Raw genomic sequence first — 26983 nt, 5'->3', positions numbered from 1 at the left:
ATAGATGGCTGCTGTTTTTAATCAGCCCCTGAATTTCTTTCCTCTGTATGAACATTGCTGAAGACGAAGCAACCCCTTCCTGTTCCACATTCTCTTTTTCATGTTTCTAGTCAAGTGCAGGTTTTACTACCTGAATTTATTTCCAACATTGTGAAAGGAGAAACTTTGGTAAAAGCATGAAACTGGTATGGCTATAGAAAAATTTAGGTTGATCAGAGGTTCTTAGCCTGGCTATCCCTGTCCCATTTTGCTCTCTTTTAAGGTATGACACCAACTGTCTTAGGCTTTTGTACCACTATAGTCAGTGGGAGTCTCATTATTTATTTAAATGGGCCCAGAAATTTAGGGAAAAAGAATGAATTCTTTACCAGTCAGCCTAGTGATAGCAGGTACAATAATTCAGTTATTGAGTAGAACAAAAGAAATCATATTTTAATCCTGTTTCTTTTCTCTTTCCATTAGCTTTGAGCCCTAAATGGAACGAAACTTTCTCTTTTAACATCCAAGTTCCAGAACTGGCGATGATACGCTTCTGTGTGGAGGATGAGGTCTCTCTGGTTAACAATGAATTCCTTGGCCAATTCACTTTACCTGTGATGAGCCTGAATACAGGTAATACTCTTATGTGAACCACCTATAACAGCTTAAAAAAATCTGCAACATTCCAGGCTTTTATTATGACTGTAGCATTGAGAGAGTACAGCGTCATGCCTATTTTCTAAAGGATGATTGTGTAACTATATGAATAAATGGCACTCTCTGTTTTTTGAAGTAATTGTATTCTCTGAATGCAAATCCATGATGTTGAAATCAAAATAATATTAACGGCAGTTGATTACTCCCACTGCGGTATTCCATTCTAGATGGAAACTGCTCAGATGGTACTTTAATTCATTGCAAGAAGTGAAACTAGTCAGGACTGTTGCTATGAAGGCAACAGTTTTGTGCGCCTTCTACTCACATAGGTTCAAAACCCAATACAAGCCAAATTAAAACAAAACAAACCACCAAAAATCCCTCAGGTAACCTATCTTCAACTTTTCAGAGTGGAGAACAAAGGCTATAAATTAGGCAAAATATTTATGGCATTTTTCTTGCCAGAGTTCCTTTTGTTATGCCAGTAGAGTTCCTGGAACCTTTGTAATGAATAGGCTGCACATAAAGGGCAAACACAGAAGTCAACAGGCCAAGGAGAAAGGCTTATGTAAAATGGCTGTTTACTACACTGGCCTTCCAAAGCTATTTCTGACAAAACAAACAGCTTTTATTAGTGAATAAAGATGGGAAGGCAAAACATTGGAGCTGGCAACAGGCACTGTGCCTTTTTTATTAAGCTTAACAGGATTTTAAATGGCTTTCCTCCCCCATGTTTGAAAGTCATAAAGCTGCTTGTGATTCTTAGTTGAGGTTGAGGAGTTATACAAGAACAAAGACATTACTCTTAGAGCTCAGTTGTTTTTCTACAACATAAATTTTTACACTGGTAACATTTTACTTTCCTTTTTGTTTGTATACTTTTGGATAATGAAAGAAAACTCAACCCACCAACTCACAGTGTCTGAGACAAATTTAAATATCAGGCACTGCTGCTTACATGGGCTTGTAAAATTATTGGTGGAGGCTTTTTTTATACACAAATTTTCAGTGTGGCTTAATGTCTCTATAGAATTAATTTTGGTCACAAATGAGGGAGTCATGTTTTGGAAAAGTAAGAGCAGTAGATTTTCCAGGAAATATTTTCAGTGGAGTAATTAAAAATGCTAGGGAATGAGTCTAGGTACAAAAACTATAAACAGTGCCAAACATATTGGCCCAATCCCCACTTAACACAACATAAAAAAAGGTAATTAGCCATCAGGATTCCTAGATGCATAAATAAAATGCTTCTAAGAGGTGAAGTGATAAATAATTTCAAAATTTACTGCATTTATTGCAATGCTTAACATTGAGACCTCTAAAACTAGGTCTGGAATGATGGTTTTGCTTTAGGTACCCAGGCTCTCTAAGCAGTGAAGTGGGAAAATAATGTTCTTCCAGAGGGAGTCACAAGAAGAAGACAAGGGAAGAACTGCCTAAAATGCTGAAGGGTGAGCTAGGATTTCAGTCTTAGTCTTCAGAGCTCCAGCTGCTTTAATCTGTACTACAGGAGAGTCCCTTAGCCCCTAGGATTCATAGCCCCGAGGTGTCCCTGAGGGCAAGTTGCTCCCAAAAGCTGAGCAGTGCTTACATCTTTTTATTTTCTTTGACAGGCAGTGGGACAAAGTTGTGCCATTTCCTCCCTCCTCTGCATTTTCTTTTGAAAGGATTCAAATCTATATCCACACTGCCTTGCTTTCCCCAGCACCAGCCTCCCAACTACTTGTAGACTCCACTGGGGAGGGATGCTTGCTGTCCAGCTGTAGCAGAATTTGATTTTCCATGTAGTGATTATGTAGCTATACTCAGAGGGGCAGAAATTGAGAAAAATTCTCTACCTGGGTGGTTAAAAGGCGAAGCAGAGGGGGGTCCTCTGTTACAGTCCCTGTGCCAATGAATCTGCCATGGAGAATAGCAACACGGGATGGAAAATCAGTTATTACCTCTTTTATCACGGGATCCATGAATAGTTAATTATTTAATGCAAATTGGAGCAATTTCAATAAAGAAAGGAAGTTTAACTTCTCTCAGGACACTCTGTAGAATATTCTGTAGGTACGGGATAGAACATAAGTCTTTAGAAATTAATCTTAGTCCTTGAAGTGTATCTTTGTATAGGAAATCAACCAAGCCTTCCACATACTTTGTGCTTGCCTTAAAAACTGATCTCAAATGTAAATTGCGTGAAACCAGCTTTAATATCTGCTGCCCAGAATCTGAACCTTAAATAGCACGGGAACTTTCGTGTGATACGACAGAACAGGGGGAAATGGCCTCAAGCTTTGCCAGGGAAGGTTCAGCTGGACAGCAGGGAGAATTTTGTTACTGGGAGAGTTGTCCTGCATTAGAAAGGGCTGCTGAGAGAGGAGGTGGAATCACCGTCCCTGAAGGTGTTCAAGAAACAACTGGATGTGGCACTTAGTGCCACGATCTGCTTCACAAAGTGATCAGTCAAAGGCTGGACTCAGTGATCTTAGAGGTCTTTTCCAATTAAAAAGATTCTATGATTCTGCAAAAAACAAAGCAAGAAATTCCAAACCCAGGTAAATGTGGGTCTGAAAGACTCCAAAGGCATCCAGACACACCTAAGAGGGATTTTGAAAACTGCAGTTCAGAACATAGATACTTATACAAAACAGAGACTTACTTAAATAACTGGAGTTACACATACCTTGACAAAGTACAGAACATTTTTAAATCAAAAATGACATTGTTTATTATTATGAAATAATGGACATTTAGTCATATAAAGCAATACAGGTTGGTGTTTTGAAGAGGAGATTGTTTTGTTTTCTAAGCGGGTAAGTGAACTATGTTTAAAGTGAGAACTACGGCTCATCCAAATGCTTCAATGACCAGATGAACACATAGTTTCTGACGGCATGACTTATCTCTGATAAAGTGAATTACTCATATGAAATCAACTTTTTAAGATGTCATCGTAGAAGGTCTTACACTTCACTTTTTTCTGCCTCAGTTGGACAGTGCACTGCTGCTGCAACACCATTCTGTAGGCATTATCACTGCTGATTCACAAGTTATTACATTTGCTATCAGAGCAATGTGTGCAGCACATAGCCTTGGATGTTACAATGTAAGATTTGCCCATGTTTAAATATCACTGAGCTAAAAGTCTTCCATTTTAAAAAAAATACCACATCCTGAAAAACACTGGAGCTTTTCACTCTGTGACCAAAAATACCAGAATTGAAACACTATATATACAGAGAGGAGAAAAAACAGTACAAATGGTGTTTGGGTCCTGTATAATTTCATTTTATTTTAATGAGTTATTTACAGAATCATAAATTATGCCTTGTTTGCATAGATGATCATAAAACCACTCCATCATAATATTTGTGCTTGTGGTTAATACACTAATAAGATGTCATTATATTGACAGGTTACCGTAACATTCCACTGCTGTCCAAAGAAGGCATCAAGTTGGAATCTGCATCGCTGTTTGCTCACATCTGGTACTATTAATGATGTTCTGCAGAAGAAATTGTTCTGGGGGATTGCCCCCCTCTTCAATAAAGTAGCGTTAGTGGCTTTGCAACAGCCCAGTGGCCTGATTCCCAGGGTGGCACATTCTCAATGATTTTATGAAGCCAGCTGGACTTTTATGTAAGGGGTATCCTGAATAAGGGCTATTGACCTTGGCCCTACTGCTGTTTTTCTGCAGGAGAATGGGTTTGAGAAAACCTAAGGAACCTCAACGTGCACAAGTGCATGGGACCTGATGAGATACATCCACAGGTCCTGAGGGAACTGGACTAAGCACTGTCCATCATATTTGAGAAGTCATGGCAGGCCAGTGAAGTTCCCACTGATAGAAAGAGGGGAAACACAGCCCACATTTGCTATCAAAAGCAGCATCAGGGGAGGTGATTTTATCCTTCTACTCTGCTCTCAGGAGATCCCACCTAGAATGTTGCATCCAGCTCAGGGACACCCGACAAAAGAAAGACTTTGATCTTTTGGAGTGAGTCCAGAGGAGGGTCACGAAAATGATCAGAGGTGTGGAGCACCTCTGCTGTGAGGAAAGGCTGAGAGAATTGGGGTTGTTCAGCCTAGAGAAGAAAAGGCTCCAGGGAGACCTCATAAAACCTTCCAGTAGAAGAGCATGTAGTGATGGGACAAGGGTGGATGGCTTTAAACTGAAAGAAAGTAAGTTCAATTAGGTATTAGGAAGAAATTCTTTACTGTGAGGGTGGTGAGGCCCTGGCACAGGTTTCCAGAGAAGTTGTGGACTTGATATCCCTGGAAGTGTTCAAGGCCAGTTGATTTGGGCTCTGAGCAACTTGCAAAGTATCTCTCTCCATGGCAGGGGGTTGAAATGACATTACCTTTAAGATCCCTTCCAACTCAAGCCATTCTGTAGTTCTATTATTCTATGATTATTTAGAAACTGTTCATAAATCCTGAACTTTTTTGGATATTTTTAAAATTCAGTTAATGTCACTTGCAGATAATTTCAAATTAATGATTAATTACTGCGTGAGAATAATAGTCCAATACATACAAGAGATCATGCTAATTTTTATAATGTGAGCATTGTTACATTGATGTTTTTATTTGTATTGAACAAAATTTTTTACCAATGTATCTTTTCAAGGGAACAGGAAAAATTATACAAACAATGTTCCCTTTAAATTTGTGGAAAAAGCAGGTTCTGACTGGGCTGTTCCTCTTTAGGGCCCACCATAATTTTTTTACCTGAAAAAATAGTTTTGAGAACAAAAAGTAGCTGTTAAATCACAAAAAGTCATATGCTAGTATTGGTACTTTTCCTTCACTTTGGCTTGAACCTCCAGCTGCTGAAGCAAGATAAAATATTCATGGATTGCTTTGTAAAGAACCATGTTCCTCTCAGGAGCAGGGAGCTCAGGATACATCTTACTGGAGCTCAGGAAGTAGGAAACACTGTACTTTGAGGAGAACTAGAGAATTTTAGAAAAGGCAAGGGTTAATTATGTGTTTGAAGATCTATGAAGACAACTCCTTGCCTAACAGAGCTATCAGAGTAGATCTTGCCCATAAGACACAATTTTCCTACCTTCCTTACAGACCTGAGGTTTTGTTGACCTTCCAGAGGACTACAGCTACACAACTCATGGCAGATTTGTTACTCAAGTATGATTTTTTTTTTTAAAGGATGTTATATTGACAACTTTCCTTCTTTAATATCAAACAATATTGCTTAAGTTTGCAGACCATTCTGATAAGATATTATAATGCTCTTTTTATTTATTGCTATTCAAATGCTGTTTCATTTCATGTTGCTCTAAGATGGAAAATCCGGACATGTGGTAAATAAGGGTTAGAAAATGTCACAGAAATAACACTATTAAAAAATTGCATTATTGTTTTAATAAGGAAACTGAGACAGCAGACTAAGAAGAATCTAAAATCATTATTGAGCTGCAAGGTCAGGTAATTTGATAACTTTGTAAGCTGGTCTCAATGTGTTTTCTGTGCTTGAATGACAAGGCACTTGATTCCTTTCCCAGGAGAGCCTGTAGTATAAAATGTTCGGCGTCCTGATCTTTGTAGTGATAATATTCTGTGTGCCAGACAATATCCCTTGCATGGGGTAAATATTTTGCAGTTTCTTACAGCTCTGGATGGACTAATAATATTAATATTCAAACAGAGTTCCCCTCACATCCTCTTACTGGGGAGGAGCTTAATACACCAGTTTGACTGGGGAAAATATTCTCAGATGAAACCTGATCAAGGCCATTGGTTTGATGTTGAGAAAAACTCCAGCTTATTTAATTTCCTAACTAACACTCCTAGTCCCACTTCAGGAGCTTTATATACCTTTATATTCTGAAGACTGATTTGTGAGGGTCCTTTGGGAGAAGAAGGCAATTATCTTCACTTCTGGGATTATTATCCCTCTGTTGATGATTTTTCCACCTGGTAGGATAAATGTCAGATCTGCCCACTGTATGGTAACTTAAAATTTGCAGCAGATCAGATCACACTCAAATCAACACATCTCCTGTGCCTGAAAAATGTGCCCCTGGTCCTGGGAAGGTTTATATACATGGTCAATGGGTGTGTGCAAGAGTCTGGCAATAATGGACAATTCATTGTGGCTGCTCACATGCCAAATGTTTAAAGACGTGCTTAAGTGCTTCCTCAAATTAGAGAAAAACAGAGCCCATAATTAACATCTTTGAACTCAAAGGAACCACTCATTATTTAATATATAAACACATACTTTATAGCCCTGAGGTCTATTCAATGCATGTATTGACTTGAAACCCTTACGCAGCATAGGACTGCAATGTGGGAAGACTTCTGAACAAATATCTGTGGTATCATGACCTTAAATAAATCCCCCACTGAAAGCCCACATTCAGTATGTTCTCTTTATTCATGAACATTAGCTTTTCCCTCCTCTCTGCACACAAATGACCAGCTATATCTGGCTCTTGGATGTCAGAATAAAAGAAACAATGACATATCTTATTGACAAATCAATATCTTGGATTAAATGTTACATAGTATCAAAACTTTTAAAGTGATTTAAAAAAAAAAAGTATTGATTGGGTAAGATTCAATGTGAAATTTGCTGGACATCTGAAATATATCGGCAGGGAACCATCCCATGGTTTTCTGGTGAACTCATCACATGCAGTGATGATAAATTACACCATTATCAGCATTGTTTCAACACAGTCAGGGGAATTAATGGGCAAAGAATGAGGCCCCACACACTGATGTGTACAGAATTCAGTATTTTTACAGTACTATTTAATATTAACAAAACCAAGCCCTTCATTGCTGTCATAAGAACTTTCTGCATGTTGCTGCAAGTCTTTGGCATGTGATTCCTTAGACACTCACTGTCAGGAATCTGTGGCAGGAAGACGGTAGCACTTTTAAGACAATAGCCTTATGGTTAGAGATGTGAAGATATGTGCTCAGCAGATGACTGCCTATTCTCAAGGGCAACTGAGACAAAATGTAGCGTGGGAAATGGGGTAAAGAAACATTAGTGGGCAAATAATTGAATCATCTTGGAGAATATTTAAATTACACTGTTTCCCAGTGGGTACCACTTTTCTTCATTTAACCGGACACTGCTCAGTTGAATGTTAACAGCTCCCACAAATGTTCCTTTGCTTTTCACAACAAGCTTCAGTACACGGCCTTGGAGCTCTGTGACTTTGTCATATACAATCTGAAAATATATAGTGAAACAGAAAAAGCATACAAATTTGTTAATCTGTTTGACAAGCAAAGCACTTCAACGCAGCATTCAGGATGATGATTAATCCAACTTTGTGATAATTGCTTTAAACTTCCATTCAGAATAGCAAACTATTAACCATGAGCCAAATTCACCTAACTTAGTGAATTTACCTCAGAAATACGTTTGACCTCATCTAGTTTATATAAAGAGATTCTACCTTAGAATCATGGGCTTAGGCTTGTGAGATCTGATTACCATTTGTAAATAAATTTGAAACCTGTCTTGCACAATGCTTGAGAGAAAAAAAATCAGTATTCATAATTTTCTCTGTGAAAAGTGGAAAAGATTGGATCCAGTTTAGAAAGTGGAACTTACTAAATTTAGATGTTTCTGATACTCCAGAAGTGCTGTTGATACTTCTCAAAATAAATGAGACAGTAGTTTAGCATGTCTTTAAAAATTACTAAGGCCTATAATTTAAAATAGCCTTTAAATTACCTTATTACTGTGAGAACTCACAGGGATTTAGTATGAAATGATAACGGTGTATTTTCTGAACTAAAAAAAGATCCCAAACAATCTGAAGCAACAGCCTAACAAGAATAAGCTGCACTCAGAACATACTCCCATGCTTCAGTGTCTGCATTAATCAAAAACTGCTGAGTGAACTGCATGTGGGCTGATAAAATGTGAAGGAATGCTCTCAGATAGTGCAGGGCTGAAAGGTAAGCTCTCTTAAGAGAAGTACATTTCATCTAAAATTTGTATGGCTGGAATAGTTTTTGCTATTTTAGTTGCAGTGGAAAAACGCTTTAAATTTTAATCTCTATGCTATTTAAAAAGCAAACTTGGTGACACTCCCTCACTACAGGAGAATAGGAAACTGAAACTGCCTAAAAGGCATTTGCCTGCTTGGATTTTCCAAGAATCTGAATTCAGGCTGTGCCTAGGGCCCTGGTGAGGAAAAGAAGAGGCAGACTGAACCCCTCTAGCTTGGATCTGTGGGCTGAACTGATGAGCCCTCTCTGTACTTCCCCTTGCTACTGCAGGAATTTCACAGGGACCATGGAATGGCCAGGACGCCAGGCGACCCTCACAGAAGGCACCAACAGACAGGACACCGAGAAAAGTCTTATCCTACATTTCCTATTCTATTTTGAAGCCTTTGGAAATAGTAGTTTGGAATGGCTGTCATGAAAGTTGCATGTGGTGCTTTTTGGTTTTGATGTTTACGATGCCTATTTTGCCAAATTGTATGTGTATTACAAATTCCACAGCTTCTCTTTCCCCCACCAAAACAGAAGTGAAATGATGAAGAAATTCTGAAAAGCAAGGACAGGTACAGGAAGCATAATATAACTTAGAGTAAACCTGTGATCTGATACTGAAGCAATGCTAATGTTACCAAAGAAAGCTGCCTTGTTTCTTTGCCAATACATTAAAGGTACCAGCTGTTGCTTTAAATCACCAAAAACTACACATAGAAACTGTAAATGCTAAGAAAATGGACTGGGGTAATGAAGAACTTTCAATCTTTGGCCAAAATGAGGCTTTAATCTTTGAGCAATGACAGACCTTTGCAGTGCAGGGTGGGTGGTTTTCAAATGATCCTAGTAAACTGTTTCTAAAATGGTATAGCAAATTCAGCTGGAGGTAGGTATACATTATCATCAGGATGTATGGACAGAAGAAAGTTCTGGAGAAGGCTGAATTAGGATGTGGATAAAAAAAATGCCACCTGCCAGAATTTGCGAGCAGTTAAATCCTGAAATGATTGTGCAGTTAGAATATTTGCTTGACTTTTACAGAGACAGATCAGATGGAGATGAGTTATATGCGGCCATGGAGCAAATCAGTGGGACAGTTAGGGCTGGAATTCAACTATTCTTGGCTCCAAAAAGAGAAACACTGTTGACCTACAGGAGTCTAATGACATTTTAATCACAAATGAGGGACAGTTGCCTCTCCTTAGGTAGCCATGGCACAGTTCCTAGATTTGGTAATTAATTCAAGGTAGCGTTGATGCATGGTGCTGGAGGGAGCGGCCATGGCTCCTGGTGCAGTTCCCCCCCTCCCCTCCCATCAGATGGGCTGGGGCTGCTCTGCCTTCATTTTCTCTTTACACTGTGTTCCATTTTTCTGTGTTCCTCTTCTCGACCACCATTTCTTAATGCAATATAACATTAACTACTGTGAATGCCACAAATTCCAAAATCCAAATACAGGCACAAAAGAAAAGAAGGATTTGTTTGCTAAAAGCAACTCCAAAACATTTTCTGTAACTCATTTTGTTGTCAGCCCTCCTGGACTTTCACATCTTCACTCTCACACACATGAGTAAAAATCAAACATAAAAAGCACTTTTGCAAGGCTGATAATTTGCTGTAGGCAGCCATAAGCAATAGAAGTACAAAACTAAAATCAAAAATACCCAAGAGAAGCACATTTCAGATTTTTCTCAGTCTGGAACAAAGAAAGAAATTAATATACAGCTTCCTTCCAGCCATTTGGCTTTAATAAAAACTTATGAACTCATAAAAAAGGCTACTACATTTCTGTACACAGTGTTTTGGACAGCAACTAACTTAAGAGACAGCTGACTTATATTTTTAGTAGTTTTTCTTCCCTGGGGCGGCTTCTGCCTCAGTCTACCAGGCTTGCACAAAAAATGCATTCAGAATAACATCACATATGGAGGAGCAGAGCTGCTAAAGCACAGGCATCGGGTTGGAAATGGCCAAGTTCAATGGAACCATATGTCCCCACTGTGATTAGCACTTCCCAGTGAAAAAGATTGAGCATCTGGGAAGAAGGCTCTCAGTTTTGATTAAGGACATTAAAGTTTTCACAGAATTTCTTTTAATGACAGTGGAATACTCGTTAACCACAATTAAATCTCCTCCCAGTGACTACTGACTGACTGCAGACCGGATTTTGGATTTCCTGGCATTTAAATGGATCTAAGAAGGATTCGAAAGATAGTTGTCTTCCAGTGCTGCTGGCTGGTTCTTATCTGTTGTCCATTTTGGAAACCTTACAATGAATGTTATGGTATAATCATATTATGTTCCTTTGTTTTAAATATCTTTCAAATGTAAGGGAATTTCTTTAGACAGATTAATTAGATTCACTCTGCAAAAAAAGGAGGAAAGAACAAAAAAAATAAAGCCTAGTTCCTTGTTATTCCATTGCAGTACTGTAGAGAGGGAAATTTGTCTCAGCTGTGAGCAGCAATATTACTCAGGGAGCCTTCTCACAGAACACTGGAAGTCATCAGTGTAAGCAGGCAACTTTTGTAATTAACAGATGTGGAAAAAGAGAAATATTAGAACTCCAGGACTGGGAAACTAGGAGATAAGCACTCAGACTCTGCTGACTAACCTAAGCTTCATCATATCTTATCTATGAAACAGGGTGGAGTGGTAATATTTTCCATGCCTTCTACTTTATAGCCTGCTGAAAGAGCATTTGTAAATTGCTTTGAGATCTTTAGGAGATTTGTTACATGCAATAATTATAATCTCCAATCCCACCTACTGTTTCAATCTCATCTGCCCTTACAAACGAACACAGTTTATACCACTTCCCATTCCGCCGTAAATGTTTCTCCATACAAATGTTTCCTTTCACCCCAGAGGCATGAGCACTTCAGTGGTGTGTGAAATAATCATATATAGCTGTGAACTGATGGCATTTTAACATGAGTAGAACCTGGCTATTTATTCTTGTGTTATCATTTAGGACAGTGACAACCAATTTTCAAATGTTAATTTGAATAACAGCATCCATTCAATTAATACTTTTCATGGTATTGTGCATTTCTGCCTTGAGAACTGCCTGGGTTATGGTGCAATGATGCTTGGTCTCATTTGGCTAATGTGTAACTGTGGTTATGGGTTAAGACAGAGCACTGTGACAAATTCAACTGCTTTCCTGAAGAGTGGGACATAAAAGACACTGTTTCACTTCTGAGATAGATGCAAAGCAGACACGTGTCCCCATTTGTGGTTCAGCTTATGATACATTCCTGCTTTTTCATCATTCTCATTGCAAGAGCTCTAAAAACGCTGTATTGTTACTTTATTCCAAGAGTGGGCAAAGCAAATCAAACAATTTTCACCTGCGTGGGTTGTGGGTGACCTGCTGGGAGGCAGCTCTGTGGAGAGGGACCTGGGGGTCCTGGTGGACTACAGGGTGTCCATGAGCCAGCAGTATGTCCTTGTGGCCAAGAAAGGATCCTGGGGTGCATTAGGAAAAGCACTGACAGCAGGTTGAGGGAGGTGATCCTGCCTCTCTACTCAGCTAGTGAGGCACATCTGGAGTGCTGTGTCCAGTTCTGGGCTCAACTGATCAGGAAAACCAGGGAACCACTGGAGTGAGTCCAGTGAAGGGCTATGGAGGTCATGAGGGGACTGGAGCATCTCTCTCATGAGGAAAAGCTGAGTGAGCTGGGCCTGTTCATCCTGGAAAAGAGATAGCTGAGAGGGGACCTCATCCATGTCTGTCAGTGTCTGCAGGAAGGGGATGTACCAGGCTCTGCTCTGTGGGGTCCAGCAACAGGACAAGAGCCAACAGGAGAAACTGATGCCCAGGAAGTTTCACCTGAACATGAGGAAGAACTTTCCTGTGCAGTGACTGAGCACTGAACAAATTGTCCAGAGAGGCTATGGAGTCTCCCTCACTGGTGATATCCCAGAACCATCTGGACACAATCCTGTGCCTTGTGCTCTGGGATGGCCCTGCTGGAGCAGGGAGGTGGGACCAGATGACCACGGTGGGCCCTTCCAGCCTGACCCATTCTGTAATTCCATGAAACAAGAAATGGTGGAAGAAAGTGAACGGTACTCACAAGTTCATTGTAAGTAGGGTCAGAGCCTTTTGGAGCTGTTCTTGTTTTCCTTCGACTGACCTCATAAGGATCTGGCAGAAGATAAAATTCAGCGTGTGCACTTGGGGCAGAGCCATCTGGGAGGCGCTGGAATACAAGAAGGTCATAAATATGAATGTCCATGTTCTAGCAAAGAAAACAAATAAAAAGTACCAAATGAAATCTGGGCTTTTAGCAGACACAGAAACACGTTACATTCTCAGTATTCTCTGGGCTAAATTGGAGTGCTTGCGGAATAACAAGAATTATTAGAATTCAGCTTAAAATGGAATCAGGAAAATAAAAATTAATACAAAGAAAAGGTAAAATTGTCTATCTTTAATATTTTTCATTCTGATGGAAAAACCCTTAAGCCTCAATCTACCCTTACTCATCTTAATCTGATACAAAGTCCAGCCCTTCCACTCTCCAGACCAATGCATAGAAACTGGATTTTAGACAGTAAGCTCCTATTGATTTTAACCCCTAAATATCGGTGCTGATATTGGGGAGAACTGTTTCTAAGGGTGTTTCATAAAGCATATTACTATAGAAGAGCCAGGAGCATTTCCTGCAGCAATATGGGCAGAACAGGATTCTTATAGCAGCCTTTCCAATCTCACCCATCACACAGCTGCAATCTCTCTTTAATTTTCCAGTTCAGGTTACTGAACGATATTCCAGATATTCCATCTTATATGGTAGCCACTCGAGATCAGAGAAAATCTATTAACCAGGCTCAGTCATCAGCCAGTGCTGGTGGGTGGAGAATTTTTTGATAACTTCTGAGGAGCTGCAAAGTAATTCCTAAAGCAGCATTACAATTACTCAGAAAACACATTGTATTACTTGAGGCTTCAAAAGAATACACAGAAACATAATAATGAAAAACTATGGAGCAGGCATCCTGCCAGCACATATCACTTAATGCTTGGCTTATAATTAAGCACAAACCCTTGTGGTGGTTACACAGTATACAATCAGAAATCACAAAATGGGGCGTATCAAAATATCAGTAATTTTAATCATATAATCAACATTTTAGATAGGAAGTTTACCTGCCATCTCCCAGGCAATCCAGTGACAGGATGCAAATAAGAATACAGGCAAAAAGAAGAGATCTTAAAACATTTGGAACCAATGAATCCAAAGGATTATACAGGCACTTGCATTTATATCTCCCATTTTTAATTTTACACCTGGCTCAGAATGAAGTAATTTTTCAGATTTTGATTATTCACAGTATGTGCCTGGAAATATGGGGCTTTCTACAGCATTATCAACAACATATCCCTGGGATAGAAGAAACTGCTGTCTCCTAGCAATAAATAACTTCTCTATTGGGCAGGAAAACAGTGCTTGTGTGAACAACAACCAGTTCTTGCACTGCAAACCTCTGGTTTTTGTTATCTGAAATGATCCTTCAAGGGAAATGATGCGGTCAACTGCAAAGCTCATTACTGCTATCATTAACACCATACAGCATCAAAGGATGCCCCACTCAAACCATTACATATTGTCAGCACTACGAGAGTGATTAATATTTCTATTGCTAAGTTCCCCAAAGTACATCTGATTTAAAATACCCATGGGATTTAGATAGATGGGATTCAATGGTCAACATAAGAGAGCCATTAAAGGGCAATGGAGCTAATGGGTATTTTCCTAGGTCAGGGTGCCACATTGTTAATGCAGGATTTATAAGTTACACTGTCCATTTGAAAGCCCATCTCTGCTGATCTAGGACTGTACTAAAACTTCAATTGAGGATTACAAGTAACAGTAAATTGAACAGCTCTTAAAAATCAGGAGAGAGAATGAAATGCAGCCTTGAGTTCCAGTCCAAGCAACCAGGATCCTAAGTGTAATCAAGCTCTTCCCTTCTCAATGAATAGGTAAACATCACTGTAACTTGAAGGTCAACTGATTTTAGTTGTTTCAGACAAAGAAAGGAACCAGGGGGAGGTGACAGGCTCCAAAGGTAATGTGGCTGCACCTGTCCCGTCCTGCTGCCCCTCTGAGCTGCCCAGGCAGGACCAGGCATTGTCACAACTGCTGCGCCTCACTGAGCACCTCAAGCAGCAAAGGCACAGATCATGGAGCGTTATCTGAACTGGAAACAGGCTCAGCCTGACATTTAACTGCCAGGGGAAGAATCCAAGCTGGTTGCTGTGTGATTGTTCAACAGGACAGGGTGTCCAGAAGCAGATGTGATTAATTGAAAAGAAGTCAGGTGAAATTGTCACTATGCCTTTGAGCTGCTCTTTGTCATGTTACCTTGCCTTCGGCCAACTAACCTTCCTCTGTCAGCTGATTCCACCCAAAATTCAAGAAAGGCACTTTGCAGCAGTGTTTTGGCTATATGAGATGGACTGAAAACTACTTCCTCACTATCCCTCTGAATGTAGCTAAATACATGTTGAAAGAGGTGAGTGGGAGGAGAGGGTCAAGAGAGAAAATTAAAAAAGAGAATATTTTAGTGATTCAGATGGGAAAACTCAAGGACAGAGCATTTACTTTGGGATATTTCAGAACTAAAATGAAGCCACTTTTCATGAATAGTAGCAATCAGCAGTCAGACTGTTAGAGGTAATTTGATGTGCAGCCACCTGAATTCCAAGTAGACATTGTAGTTCTGATTGTTGGTTTTTTCTCCCCCACTTTACAGGTGACATTTTCCCCCTTCATTCTCCCTTCCCGAGGAAAGGCAAACAGGCCACTCCAAATGCCACTATTGTCCCAATTCTCCATCTGCAGTGGCACTGTTATGCCATCAAACAATCAGAAAAGCTTCAGCTGAGCACTCTTCCAGCCGGATCACGTTCCAGCTGCCCTCCCCTGACTCCTGACATGACACAATCCATCTAATGAAGGACTTCAACTGTGAAAAAGACTCTGCCCTGCCACGCACTAATAATTCAAAACTACAAATTAAGAGCAGGTATAAACCAGCCCCAGCCTTACAAGAGCAGAGTATGGGGAGCTCATATGATGAGTTTATGCTGGTTTCTCTTTTGATTGGCACAAGAGCTGAATTTTTTTTCTTGTGAAGAGCCTGCTTCACCATAGGATTTCTTGCAATGGAAAGAGCTGTACTTTGCTAGATGCTTCCTAGCAGGAACAAGGAGTGATCATGGCAGTTTGACTATAATAGTCCAAAACCAAGAGTGGGATTAACATGGCAAAAATATCTTTTTAAATCATAAGTAGGTGGAATTTGAAGTAAACTGTTTTATTAAGACAACTGACATAGCAGGCAAAAAACCCCCCAAGTTTTGGGTAAACTAGTCCTTTCCCAGTGTTTCACATCTGAGTTGAGCACTGAAACAAAGGAGAATGGACAATAAAGGAAAAATGGAGGAAACAGAAATATTTTTCTTACTAAAGATTATGACTTCTGTCAGATTACAGTATAACATTTAGTAAGAAACCCTCCATGATTGTCCTTTCACTTCTAAGTCAGACTGCACTGGCTTATTTATAAATTTAGGTAAACATGAGAAATACCTGACCAAAACCACAGAATCCCAGAGGGGGTCAGGCTGGAAGGGACCACGGTGGTCATCTGGTCCCTCCTCCCTGCTCCAGTAGGGTCATCCCAGAGCACATGGCACAGCATTGCATCCAGATGGTTCTGGAATATCTCCAGTGAGGGAGACTCCACAGCTTCTCTGGGCAATCTGTTCAGTGCGTGGTCACCCACACAGTAAAGAAATTCTTCCTCATATTCAGGTGGAATTTCTCTTTTTGCACCAAAGAGTGTCTGTTCTGGTGAGTTCATTATAAAAACAGAGTAAAATTTCTAGCAGGCTTATGAGTAGTTCTGAAATCCAGCAAACCCCCTATTTGGTGTCATTAAAGGATAAAAAAAATCACTGATTTCTGTCCATAGTCCGGGCCAGAGGGAAAATCAAAGGGTACCTTGGGAATGCCATTTTGCACTCTACTCTGCAAAACCTTTATAGCTTGAATGCACTTGTGATCAAGAAAACAGAAAAAGCCTAAAGTTTTAGATTGAATTCTATTTGTGTTTAATTCTCTAGTCATTTCCTTAACCCAAAAATAAAGGATTTTTACTTCCTTCAGAAGAAGTTATTCCCAATTTAAATTACTGTCTTAAATCTTTTATTGTGTTTGCTTGCAAATAAATCCAAGCTATAAAAATCTGTAAGGCCGTAAAGGTATAAAACCAAGCTCCCAACAGAAATGCCATAGGTTCCCTTGATATACTTAGGGACAAAAAACCCATAAAATCCCCCAGTGATTTTGATCTGCCAATAAAAAAATTTGAATTTAGAAACTGACTCAAATTGAATTTAGAAACTGACTCTATTTGCTTTCTTCAAGTACAACCAAGTGATGACTGAACTATTTTCTCAGAGAATGACCAGCCTACTTGACCTTGATAATGATGGATGTTTTTAAGGAACTCATTTACAACCGCCTGTATTTATGTTAAAAACAGAATTTACCTTGGAAATGTTACTTTCTTCTTAAGTCAGGCAGAAGGTGATGAAAATATTTAAGAACGAGGGGGAATGAGGGAGAGAAAATAATATTCTGGATTTACTTCCTTCCACATCTCTAATTCAATATCAAAACCCTAAAATACACAGACTGTATCTGTTATGACTGTGTTCCATTTCCATTCCAGTTTTATTTTCCAAAACTAAGAAAAGTTGATATTTGTTTACAGAAACCCACACAGATAGGTTACCTCCTGTGTAACTTAATTTAAAATATAGTAGCTATAGCTGGGAAATAATGGATGAATTAAATTAATTTTTCCACAAGAAATATGTTATCCTAATGACTTTTCTCCCCTGATCATTACTAATGATCCACAACTCTCCTAACACAAGGACTCTTTGTTAGCATTACTATAGGCATAAGTACTGTAAAATCTGCCATATATTCAACTACTTAGTGATCTAGCATCCAATATTAATATTGGGTCATACTCATAAGAATTTTAAGGAAAGCTTTATGATTTTTAAAATATGTATTTTAAGGATAATTTATTGTAAAACTTTTTAAAACTCATGTCTTCCTAAGCAACATAAAATTTTCTTTTTAGGTGACTTTTGCCTCAAATTTAAATCATGTCATCAGTTTTTGTTAGTGTTAGACATGCAGATCACTTTTTGTCCTAGAGTGGGACAGATTGATGGCTCCTGAACATTTGATAGTTCCAGCTGCTGTTCTCTTTTTCCCATTTTTCGTTTTCAACAATTTTGACAGTAAAAACTAATGATCAACTAACTTATATTAACTAATGACATCTTTCCTCCTCTATAAGTAAGTACTTTTCTTCCCTCCAAAATTAATTTCCTCTACATTTTTAAATTGCAGTTTCTCTCTTCCTTTTCTCCAATAAAAATAAAAAAAAGATATCCAGGTTTTAGAAAGACTCCCATTTCAGCTACTGCCCCCAAATAAAAATAGTTCACTTTCTCCAGTACTTCTCTTAGTCTTCCTATGCTTTACTATCCTTATGTTCTTCTCTTACATATACTGCTGTGAGAATTTATCTACGTAGTGAAGAAAGGACTACAAAATATTCCTTAATTTTTGATATTGAGATATCCATACACCTTTCAAAAGCAAACCACTGTACTAAGTGGTTAGGAAAAACCTTCAACAAAACAAAACGTCTATGTATTATGTGTAGACATTAGGTGGATTTGGTTATTATCCAATAAAGGAGGATTAGAAAAAAATCCACAGAAGAAATCATCCTTGCACTGCTGTAACCTTTGTAAATTACTGGCTGCCTCTAGACTAAATTAAAACTAGTAAGGAATGTGGAAGAGCCATCACTGCTGCTGTTTCTCACTTCCTCCGAGTCCCTGTGTAACTTAGCAGAGGAAGGCTAAACCCTGTCTTTCAAAGCTGCAGCTTAATTAGCAAACACAGCCTCTGCCTTAAGAAAAAGAGAACATCCTCTGGGCTACTTCTAAGAGTAGCTGAGAAATTAGTATTACAAAGCAAGGGGTTCCTTCAAAAGCAGATTAATGATATATAAACTTCAGGAAAAATGGGATTGCTGTGTGAATGGGTGGTTGTGTTGTTGCTTCCTAAATCCAAATGCAGCATCGAAGACCCTTCCGAGTTCTTCCTTTGAGCTCTGCACATCCCAAAGCATGAACACCTCCATTCTACACTGCCACTGAGCTTTTCATTTTCCTCTCACAAAATATCTCCAAATTGCTTCAAAGAAAATTAAAAATAAAATCCCATTTGCAGTAATTAAATAATAACTACAAAAGAAGATAATCCACTCTATCACTACAGTGCACCCTGCATTGTCTGCTACTGGCAAGACAAAACAGGAAAGCAACTGGCCAAAAGTGATAGCACAAATATGGTATTTCTTTTCCCCAAACAACGTCTTTTTTCGCCTAAAACTTGAAGATATTTAACTGCATCTCCTCAACAGCAGTTTTATTATATTATATTTTCTGATTCCAGTTGTTTTCGGTCATCTGGTTACATACATAAAGACAAAAGATGCACTGACAGAGATCACTGCTGTGGAGGTCAGTGGCAAAGCAACCAAAGAAGAAATTGCATTTATCTCAAGTTAATGCAGGGAAATAAAAGTATTTTGCTGTCAGGGAAATTCTGGAAAGCATTTTTTTGAGCAGGCATTTTCTACCTTTCAGAAATCTGGCAGTGTCCGTGGAGAGAGCCTCCAGATGGCTTTGTCATTTACCATGCTAAAAATGCAAAGATGCTCTATCCACATTATTGATGTGAATACCCAAATATAGCTTATGTCCAATACCTTCAGCATCCTCATCAACCTGCCTGCAGCAGAGTAGCCAGGACTGGAGCAGCCTGGCTGTAACAGCTGGTTATGCAGCATTCCTGAGGGGGACAACTGTGCTGGCAAAATAGGGTAAGAACTGTCCTGAGACACAAAATTTCTAAAGAGTGAACCAACAGCCAACAATTTCCAAGGTGTCCTGACTGTCAAATGGGAAAAAAATAACCCTATCAAGGAGGGAGACCAGCAAGAGATTCACTCTGTCATATTGTGGACATCTCCTGGCTGGGCTTGGTTAAATTGCCCCCACATTGGTGCCTGGCCCCAGCTGAGACAGATCCTGATGCTTCGTGCCACCACCAGTGAAAAAAGGTGTGTATGGAGCTGGAAATAGGACTTTATGGGAAAATGGTCTGTTCTGGAGTGGTCACTGGAGGTCAGGCAAGATAATTCATGGTATTCAAAATATCCATGATCAGGCAGTTGATCCATGACAATGCGATGGAATTGTGATTCCAGCGTATCACATATGTAAGCATCTTGGTTTCAAACTGATACCAAGGCACAGAGACAGTGGGACTTTCAAAAGGAACAGGAATTATTTGTTAAATATTTAAAAAAACCAAATTTGTGATTTCTTTTTTTTCCTAAGGAGAAAGTTCTGGAAAACAGACTGGTTCCCAAAAGACTCAGGGCTTTTTAAGAATTATGCAAAATGCTTCTCACCTGCTTCAGTCATTAAGAGGAAAGCCCATCTATCTCTGCTTAAATGAAGTAAATAAAATGAAAGCTAGGATACCCAGGAGGTCACAAGGGTTTCTCTCCCAAGCCTTTATTTCTACAGTGCTCTGAAACCAGAAAGTTGAAGAAATGCACAGGAGATAAGGACAGACACAATCCCAAATGGAACGGGGAAGAGTCCATACAACCACAGTCTGTAACTGTCATGTAAAACAGGCTCCTGCCTTTTACAGACCATCAGCAGCAGGCAAGGAGGGCTAGAATTTAGCTCCATCAAGCAATGACACAACTTTGTGTGTGTTTATTGCTGTTTCTGAGCAAGCAACAAAGAAAAAGACATCATAGGATGGGTTGTGTCTGTACCCAGCCCACTCAGCGCTTAGCTCCAGCTCCCGAGCTCTGACAAACCTCTGACCCCTCACCAATGCTCAGGACTCGATTACTGTGTGCTCCATACTGCACCATGTGGGCATAAAAAAGTTACCAAGGCTGAAAAAATAATATAAAGTGGTAGTGGGAATGTGTTGAATTAATGTACAACTCCCAGTAAAAGATTTGAGCAAGAATCACGTAGAAGTTTTTTTTTCTGAAAGAAAAGGTAACATGTTTAGATTTCTGAACCACTTGCTGCATTACTATCTTTAAGTTAATTAACTCCCCTAGGGATTTTTCTGCATAGATGAGAGAAATCAAGGTTCAGTCGTGCTTTAAAACTGTATTATCCTGTGGATAAGCAATGCTGGTGCAGGGTGTAGAACACAGAGGGTAGATTTCATGAACAAGTCTCTGAAGCTTTTCAGAATTACCACCAAGCCCATAAAGAAACTAAATTCCATTGCTTTCAACCCTGTATTATTGTGCTTGGAATACTTCATTTTCAGATGGATATTTAGTCACAGAGTCTATGACACTGGCTGAGATAAGAATGATCTTGTTTTGACTCTTAGAAACATAGATAACAGAATTTCTTCTTTTGAATAAAGTACAAAGGAGAACAAATACTTTAGACAAATCCCCATTTCATTTTCCTTTTGAAATCACTCAGGATTAAGAGCATTGCTGCCTGTTAGAGGGCATGAAAGAAAATTAGACTTTGAGAAAAGAAACACAAGCAAAAGCTGTTGCTCTGTTTCTACCTTTTTGTCACATACAAATTCTTATCTCTCCTTGCCTGGGCTGAGACAGTAAGTGAATATAAAAATGTGTAAAGAAACAATGAGACTGTGATCTGCATCTTCTTTCTGCACTATTTTTCTTCTCAATTTCTTAATTAGCCACAAAAGTCTGTATATGCCTATTTTTAAGTTCTCCAACCGTACAATCTCCCTTCACTTTTCTTTCAATTATTCTGCATCATGCCATCTCCCTGTGTATGAAAGCACTTCATTATATGAGGTGTGAAATTTCTTCTCCTTAATTAGCTCTCATTACTTCTACTTAATGCTCTTGCTCAACGTTCTAAATAATTCCTCTTGAACCTTCCTGTCTTCTCCCTTAAATATTTGCACAACTGACTCGTGTCCTTGTTAGTCTGTTCTTAACTAAGTTTTAGTAACAATAAATCACTCCTGAAGAATCAATCACTCCCCAGCAACCCTACTGAGAATTGTTCTTTGAACTTGTATTCTAGTTAAAAAAACATCCTGAGAGAAATAGTTTACTATGAGAGCCTTATAAAGATGAACTACTTCATTTCTGTCCCATAGCACCAGCATCTGGCCTTTCTCATTGGCATCTCCTGTAGCAACCTCATGTCTTACCATGTGCTTGTTTTATCTTCTCATTACTGTGGGATATAGATCTCTCCCTCCCCGAGGAAATATTTTTCATTTTTCCAACCTGGTTGTAGGGTTCTGGAAATTACTTTCATTCTCTTGATCTTGTTCTGCCTGAACTATTATTTTTAATGTTTTCTTCATTTGCAACCAGTGGCAAATTTCATTTTTGTTCCCCTTCATCTCCCAGATCACTCATATTATTAAACAGAGCTCACTGTTTGTGGTTGTTTTGTTTTGTTTTTTTTTCCTTATTCAACACATATCAACTATGTAGGGAATTACTTATTTAAAAATGAGCAGTTAGAATTTAGAGCTGAGCCAGTACTGTGGTTGTGACAGATTAAAGGGTTTAACAAGAAGTAATAACACAACTTTCTGTACAACATATTTGTCAAACACCTTTCATAACAAATATGTTTGAATCCAACAGTAATCCCTGTGCCACAAGAACAGACCTCATCTCTTTCCAATTTAAACTACTGTTGAGTTGTAGTACCCTTTGTTTAGAGGTGTTCAGCTAATTTTCAGTCTAAAGGAGAACATAGTTTATCTGAGCTAATTTCCTTTCACTTTAAAAATAAAAGAATTTTCTATGAATATAAAACTAAATCCAAATTCTTTATAAGCTAGAGTTAGTACAAAAGCTTTCTTCCTATGGCTTTTTATTTTGTTTTTTTTTTGTGCCAGTCTAAGGAGAACTTCATCTGAATGTGTTACCTCCCTGCATCAGCCAAGCTAGTGATTTAGTTCTGTCTCTGATACTCTCTGGACAACTTTGTTCAACTCAAAGTCATTTTTTTTCCACTTGTTTTCCATCCCTGCCTTGCCTACCTGTGCACCTCCATTCCAATCCCTGTTGGCTGATCCATGGGCTGCAGTAAGGAAAGCAGCACACATTCATAATATTCTGAAAGGATAATGTGGCTTTTTATTTCACTGGCAGGCACTGCCTTGTTGGCAGGTAGTATATATTTTCCATTTAAATCTATATAATTATAGTCATAAAGTGTAAAAGTTAGTGAGCCCATGAGAGGAATGATGGGAACCAACTAAGACTGAACAAAGACCCCCAACCCTTTCCCAGCTCAAGCTGAGACAAAACCCAGCAAAGCAAGCAGAGCATCTCCCTCTCCTGTAGGTGGGAACATCCCTATAGCTGTGTGCTGCAGGCTTAGATTTCATCCCTTTGGATTTGGGAAACATTGGCTCCCACCTTTCTTCCCAGCACATTTAAACCATCTCATCTCACAAACATTTTTGGAAGCAATTTGTACTCACATGGTGTAGGACACGGAATGGAAGGAGGCTGGATGTCTGTGCAAGCCTAAAGCTGATTACTGATTCGTCACCCACATATCAGCTATCCCAGAATCATTAATCACCGGGAGTGGTACATGACAGCTTCAGAGCTTTTATAAAAGGAAAGCTGGAAGTACTTTTGCAAAGAACTGTAGGAGTTTATTTTTCTTCCAGCAAATTTTCCCCCTGTAAAATCGGTTCTGAATTCATCGCCCACGCACGCTTTCCTGAATTCTAGTAACATCTTACATTTATTGGCATGAAGTTCAGGATAACTTGGCTTTGTTTCTCCTCCCCTCTACCCCTGAGGAGTTACTCTGTCCACAAGAAGTAATGGGCAAAAATGTTTAGCGGTCAGGATTGAAAGTTTAGCTGCTTATCTAGGAAAACAGGGCATGCCTGAAGTCATGGCAATGAAGTCAGTGGAAAAGCAGCCTCCCTCCTGAGCCAGTGCTGAACCACTGTTCCCTTTGCTTCTCCATGAAGCAGGCAAGGAAATATGTTAGAAACCCTTTTCTGGATGTCAGCAATGGCTATTCCTGTTGCTTCTGGTATTTTTTTGAGGAGTGAGCAAGCCCAGCAGTGCATGAGTAGGTAGCCTGGCTGTTTCTGGCTGTGTGGAACTAAACCAGACCATAGGCAGCTCTGTGTGAGACCTGCTGGACTCTCGATATCCCCTGCCCTCTGTGTTAGCTAACATAGGTGAACAGAGCTGGACTTGAACACTTCAAGTTCAAAACCTACAAGCGTTTCAATTTTCACAAATCCACCTTCACACCTGTGCAAGGTGCATTTTTAAGGCAGAGCAGCATTCTCCCTGTGCTCCTGTTCCTGCCTACTGCTGCTTTTCTGGGTATTGTGCTGCCACAATTGGCCTATTCTTGTTCTAAGGTAACAAATCCTCTCAGAGGCCAAAGTAAGTCTCCCCTGGGGCTCCTTTATATTCCTCCTAAGACCACTTAGTGCACTTTGCCAGGTACTGCACGATTGTCTTTATAGAATAAGCCTGCCCTGTCTCACCTCTCCATCTGCCATATCCTCCAGAGGCAAACTCTCCAGGCCTCTAAGGTTTTCACCCCTACAAAATGCTTTCTTCTACCCCAGCCTCACCTTATTAAGGCAATATTGCCTGTAGTCCCTCTGCATAAAGTGCCCAGTGTTGCACTGTCTTCATTTGAGAGGAGGGAGCAATGCCCCAACAGGCTGACTTCAAGTTATGTAATATACACGATTGGAAAATTGCATTTTATTGGCATCATGGCTTTTGTATATTTGAAAACTGAATTTAAAGTCATTTTCCTCAGCAATCATGGTAATGCCATTCAAATCATAAGCAGAAGCAGTGAGCCACCTGACTTACAGAATCCCAGGATTCAAGTGAAACTATGAATTGCTGAGGGAAATCTTGAGACTGAAACATTTTTAGTATCTTATAAATATCTGTTTAAAAGAACTTGTCTTCATTGTGCACCCACAGCCTTAAACTGTAGGCAAACATGAACAACCAGGCTTAACATCTCTGTGTTCAAACAGTTTCCTTGGCTGCAAGTATTCCTTAGTGAAAGAATACAGCTTTTTCTTTACAGAAGGTTAGATTAGATTAATGGTCCTTTCCAGCCACAAAATCCATAAGGCTGTTCTCTGTTGTTTGTCTTTGCTGAATTTTTGATAGAGTTTTCTTCAAGCAGGACTGGCATTTTTAACACAACTGAAATGTTGCAGTGGTGAGTGAGAGGACACTGAAGCTGATCTAGGGATGAGATCTGTGCATCTGCAGCAAATCAGGCACGTGTGGATGCATCAGATCCAAAGGGCCTGCGCTGTGGAGTCCACGCATGCACCCACGTTAGACAGTCCTCTGCTAAGTCTGCACCTCACCAGTGCTCTCTCCACTGCTGCAGCATTTTTTCTCTATGACACCCCGCAGGAATGGGGAAATCTCCTTCAGGAAAAATTCCTGCAAAGTTGTAGCACTGCAGTCTTTTGGCTTCCTCCTTTAAAGAACCAGTGTGACACCTGTGAGTGGCTATAAAAAATACCAGCTCCTTAGGGAGTCTCTTGTGCATTGTATATCAATATAGGATTTGCACAGCAGGCTCTAGATCTCCTATTAAAACTCCTAGAAGTAAACCCACACAAATACTAAATCATATTTATTTACGTGGATCAAAAGTCTCTATCACAATTCCTGTCAGTTCTGTGAAGCTACATTTGGGATTAATTTGGCCTACTACAATTATTTTCACATCTGAACACATCATAAAATCTCTTTATAGAGATAAATTAAATAGGGAAGAGCAGAACAAAAATTATTTACTATAAATTATGAAATAAAACAAGATAGCAAAGTAATCTCTGCACAGATGAACCACTAAAATATAATTAGTGAGACTCTGCAAAAGACTGAGTATACCTGAAATAGCTTTAACATGTCTTGAATAAGATATGATCTTGGCATACTTTTAAAATTGCTGTTCAGCTCAACCAAAAAAAAAAGAAGAGGAAAGGAAGGGGAAAAGAAAAGAGAGCATATCAGAAAGATTGATTTATATGACTGGGAAGCTGAGAAGATTAATAATGGGGTAAAGAACCTTCCTTATATAGGTTACTGGTCTGAAGGCGGTCCAGTATCACAATACCCTGAAGCACTACTATTTCATATTTCAGGTCAGGTGACAACGGATGGATGGCCAGGTGGAAGGAAGGAATTGGAAGCCCAGGATTTCAAAATATGATTGTTTAAGTTAGGCTGCCAAAACAATGACCTTATTTTCAAGTTGTGAATCATTGTTAGTCTTGCTGAATGGGGCTTCTACCACTTCTCTGCAAACTGACTAAGATGGATTTAAGTTACCTACTTTCAAAAGAAACACAGTAATTTCAAGTTGTACTGTCCGTAATGAAGTAAACCAAACCCTGGATTTTATGTTTGCACTACACAGCTATCTATGCTGTAATTTACTTTCATTTAATTAGATGGCTGGAACTTCCTAAGAACACAGTTAGGAGACTACACACTTCAAATGATGGAAAGAAGGAGAAAAAAAGACTAATTCCAATACCTGCAAATCGTTTATGTGCATCTCCACACCACCTGCTTGAACTCTTAATGACATCATCAGCATGGCAATCACTTAAATATGCCTCTCCCACCAATTAGAACTTTCTCAGAAGTTTATCAAAGTCACTTAGATTTAAAAAGCTCAACAGAAAATATAAAGAGGGTCTTGTGTTACATCCTGAAGGTAAAGTTTGTATAAATTGGACCTGTCAGCAGAGGCTGATCTCACCTGTCAAAGTGGCACACAGGACACAGAAAGCAAGTCTCAGGACAGAGATGTATTGAGTGCCATAGACCAGAATGGAGATGCTTGAATTGCAAATGTGAAGCTGGAGTGGCCAGCAGAGAACAGTCAGAGCTATGTAAGCCTCATGTGACTCATAATTAATTAATCAGCCTCATTTTATTACTGGCTGGTGCTCACATAAGCCCCTCAGTTTGGCCCCTTTTAGGAAAAGGGATTGCAATCCAGTTTGGGATGGAAGTGGCATGGAGTATGCACTGAGAACTCACAATTGTTAATAAATACTCTAATCCCCTAGCTAAACAAATAAAGGCTCTCTTGCCACAGCCATAACTTGAGACATGAGCCATGGAAATTCAGGAGCACATCTAGGCATGG

General features: G+C 39.4%; 2 protein-coding genes across 5 annotated transcripts in view; one reads left to right on the top strand and one right to left on the bottom strand.

Annotated features, from left to right (window-relative positions):
- PLCZ1 (phospholipase C zeta 1) overlaps positions 1–4122 on the top strand; it is a 46398-nt gene extending 42276 nt beyond the window's left edge. The window contains exons 12-13 of the mRNA XM_048300584.1: positions 463–612; positions 4040–4122. Coding sequence (XP_048156541.1) covers positions 463–612; positions 4040–4122 — 233 coding nt within the window. The remainder of the gene's footprint in view (positions 1–462; positions 613–4039) is intronic.
- Positions 4123–5866: 1744 nt separating this feature from the next.
- The window catches only part of PIK3C2G (phosphatidylinositol-4-phosphate 3-kinase catalytic subunit type 2 gamma), a 197216-nt gene continuing 176099 nt past the window's right edge, over positions 5867–26983 (bottom strand). For all 4 annotated transcript variants that reach the window (XM_048302295.1, XM_048302298.1, XM_048302297.1 and 1 more), the window contains 2 exons: positions 12696–12821; positions 5867–7834 (listed from right to left, as the gene is read on the bottom strand). In XM_048302295.1, the coding sequence (XP_048158252.1) occupies positions 7682–7834; positions 12696–12821 (279 nt within the window). In that variant the 3' untranslated portion in view covers positions 5867–7681. The remainder of the gene's footprint in view (positions 7835–12695; positions 12822–26983) is intronic.

Source organism: Corvus hawaiiensis, chromosome 4 (assembly GCF_020740725.1).
Source record: "Corvus hawaiiensis isolate bCorHaw1 chromosome 4, bCorHaw1.pri.cur, whole genome shotgun sequence".
Lineage (NCBI taxonomy): Eukaryota > Metazoa > Chordata > Aves > Passeriformes > Corvidae > Corvus > Corvus hawaiiensis.
This window is presented reverse-complemented; position numbering and strand designations above follow the sequence as displayed.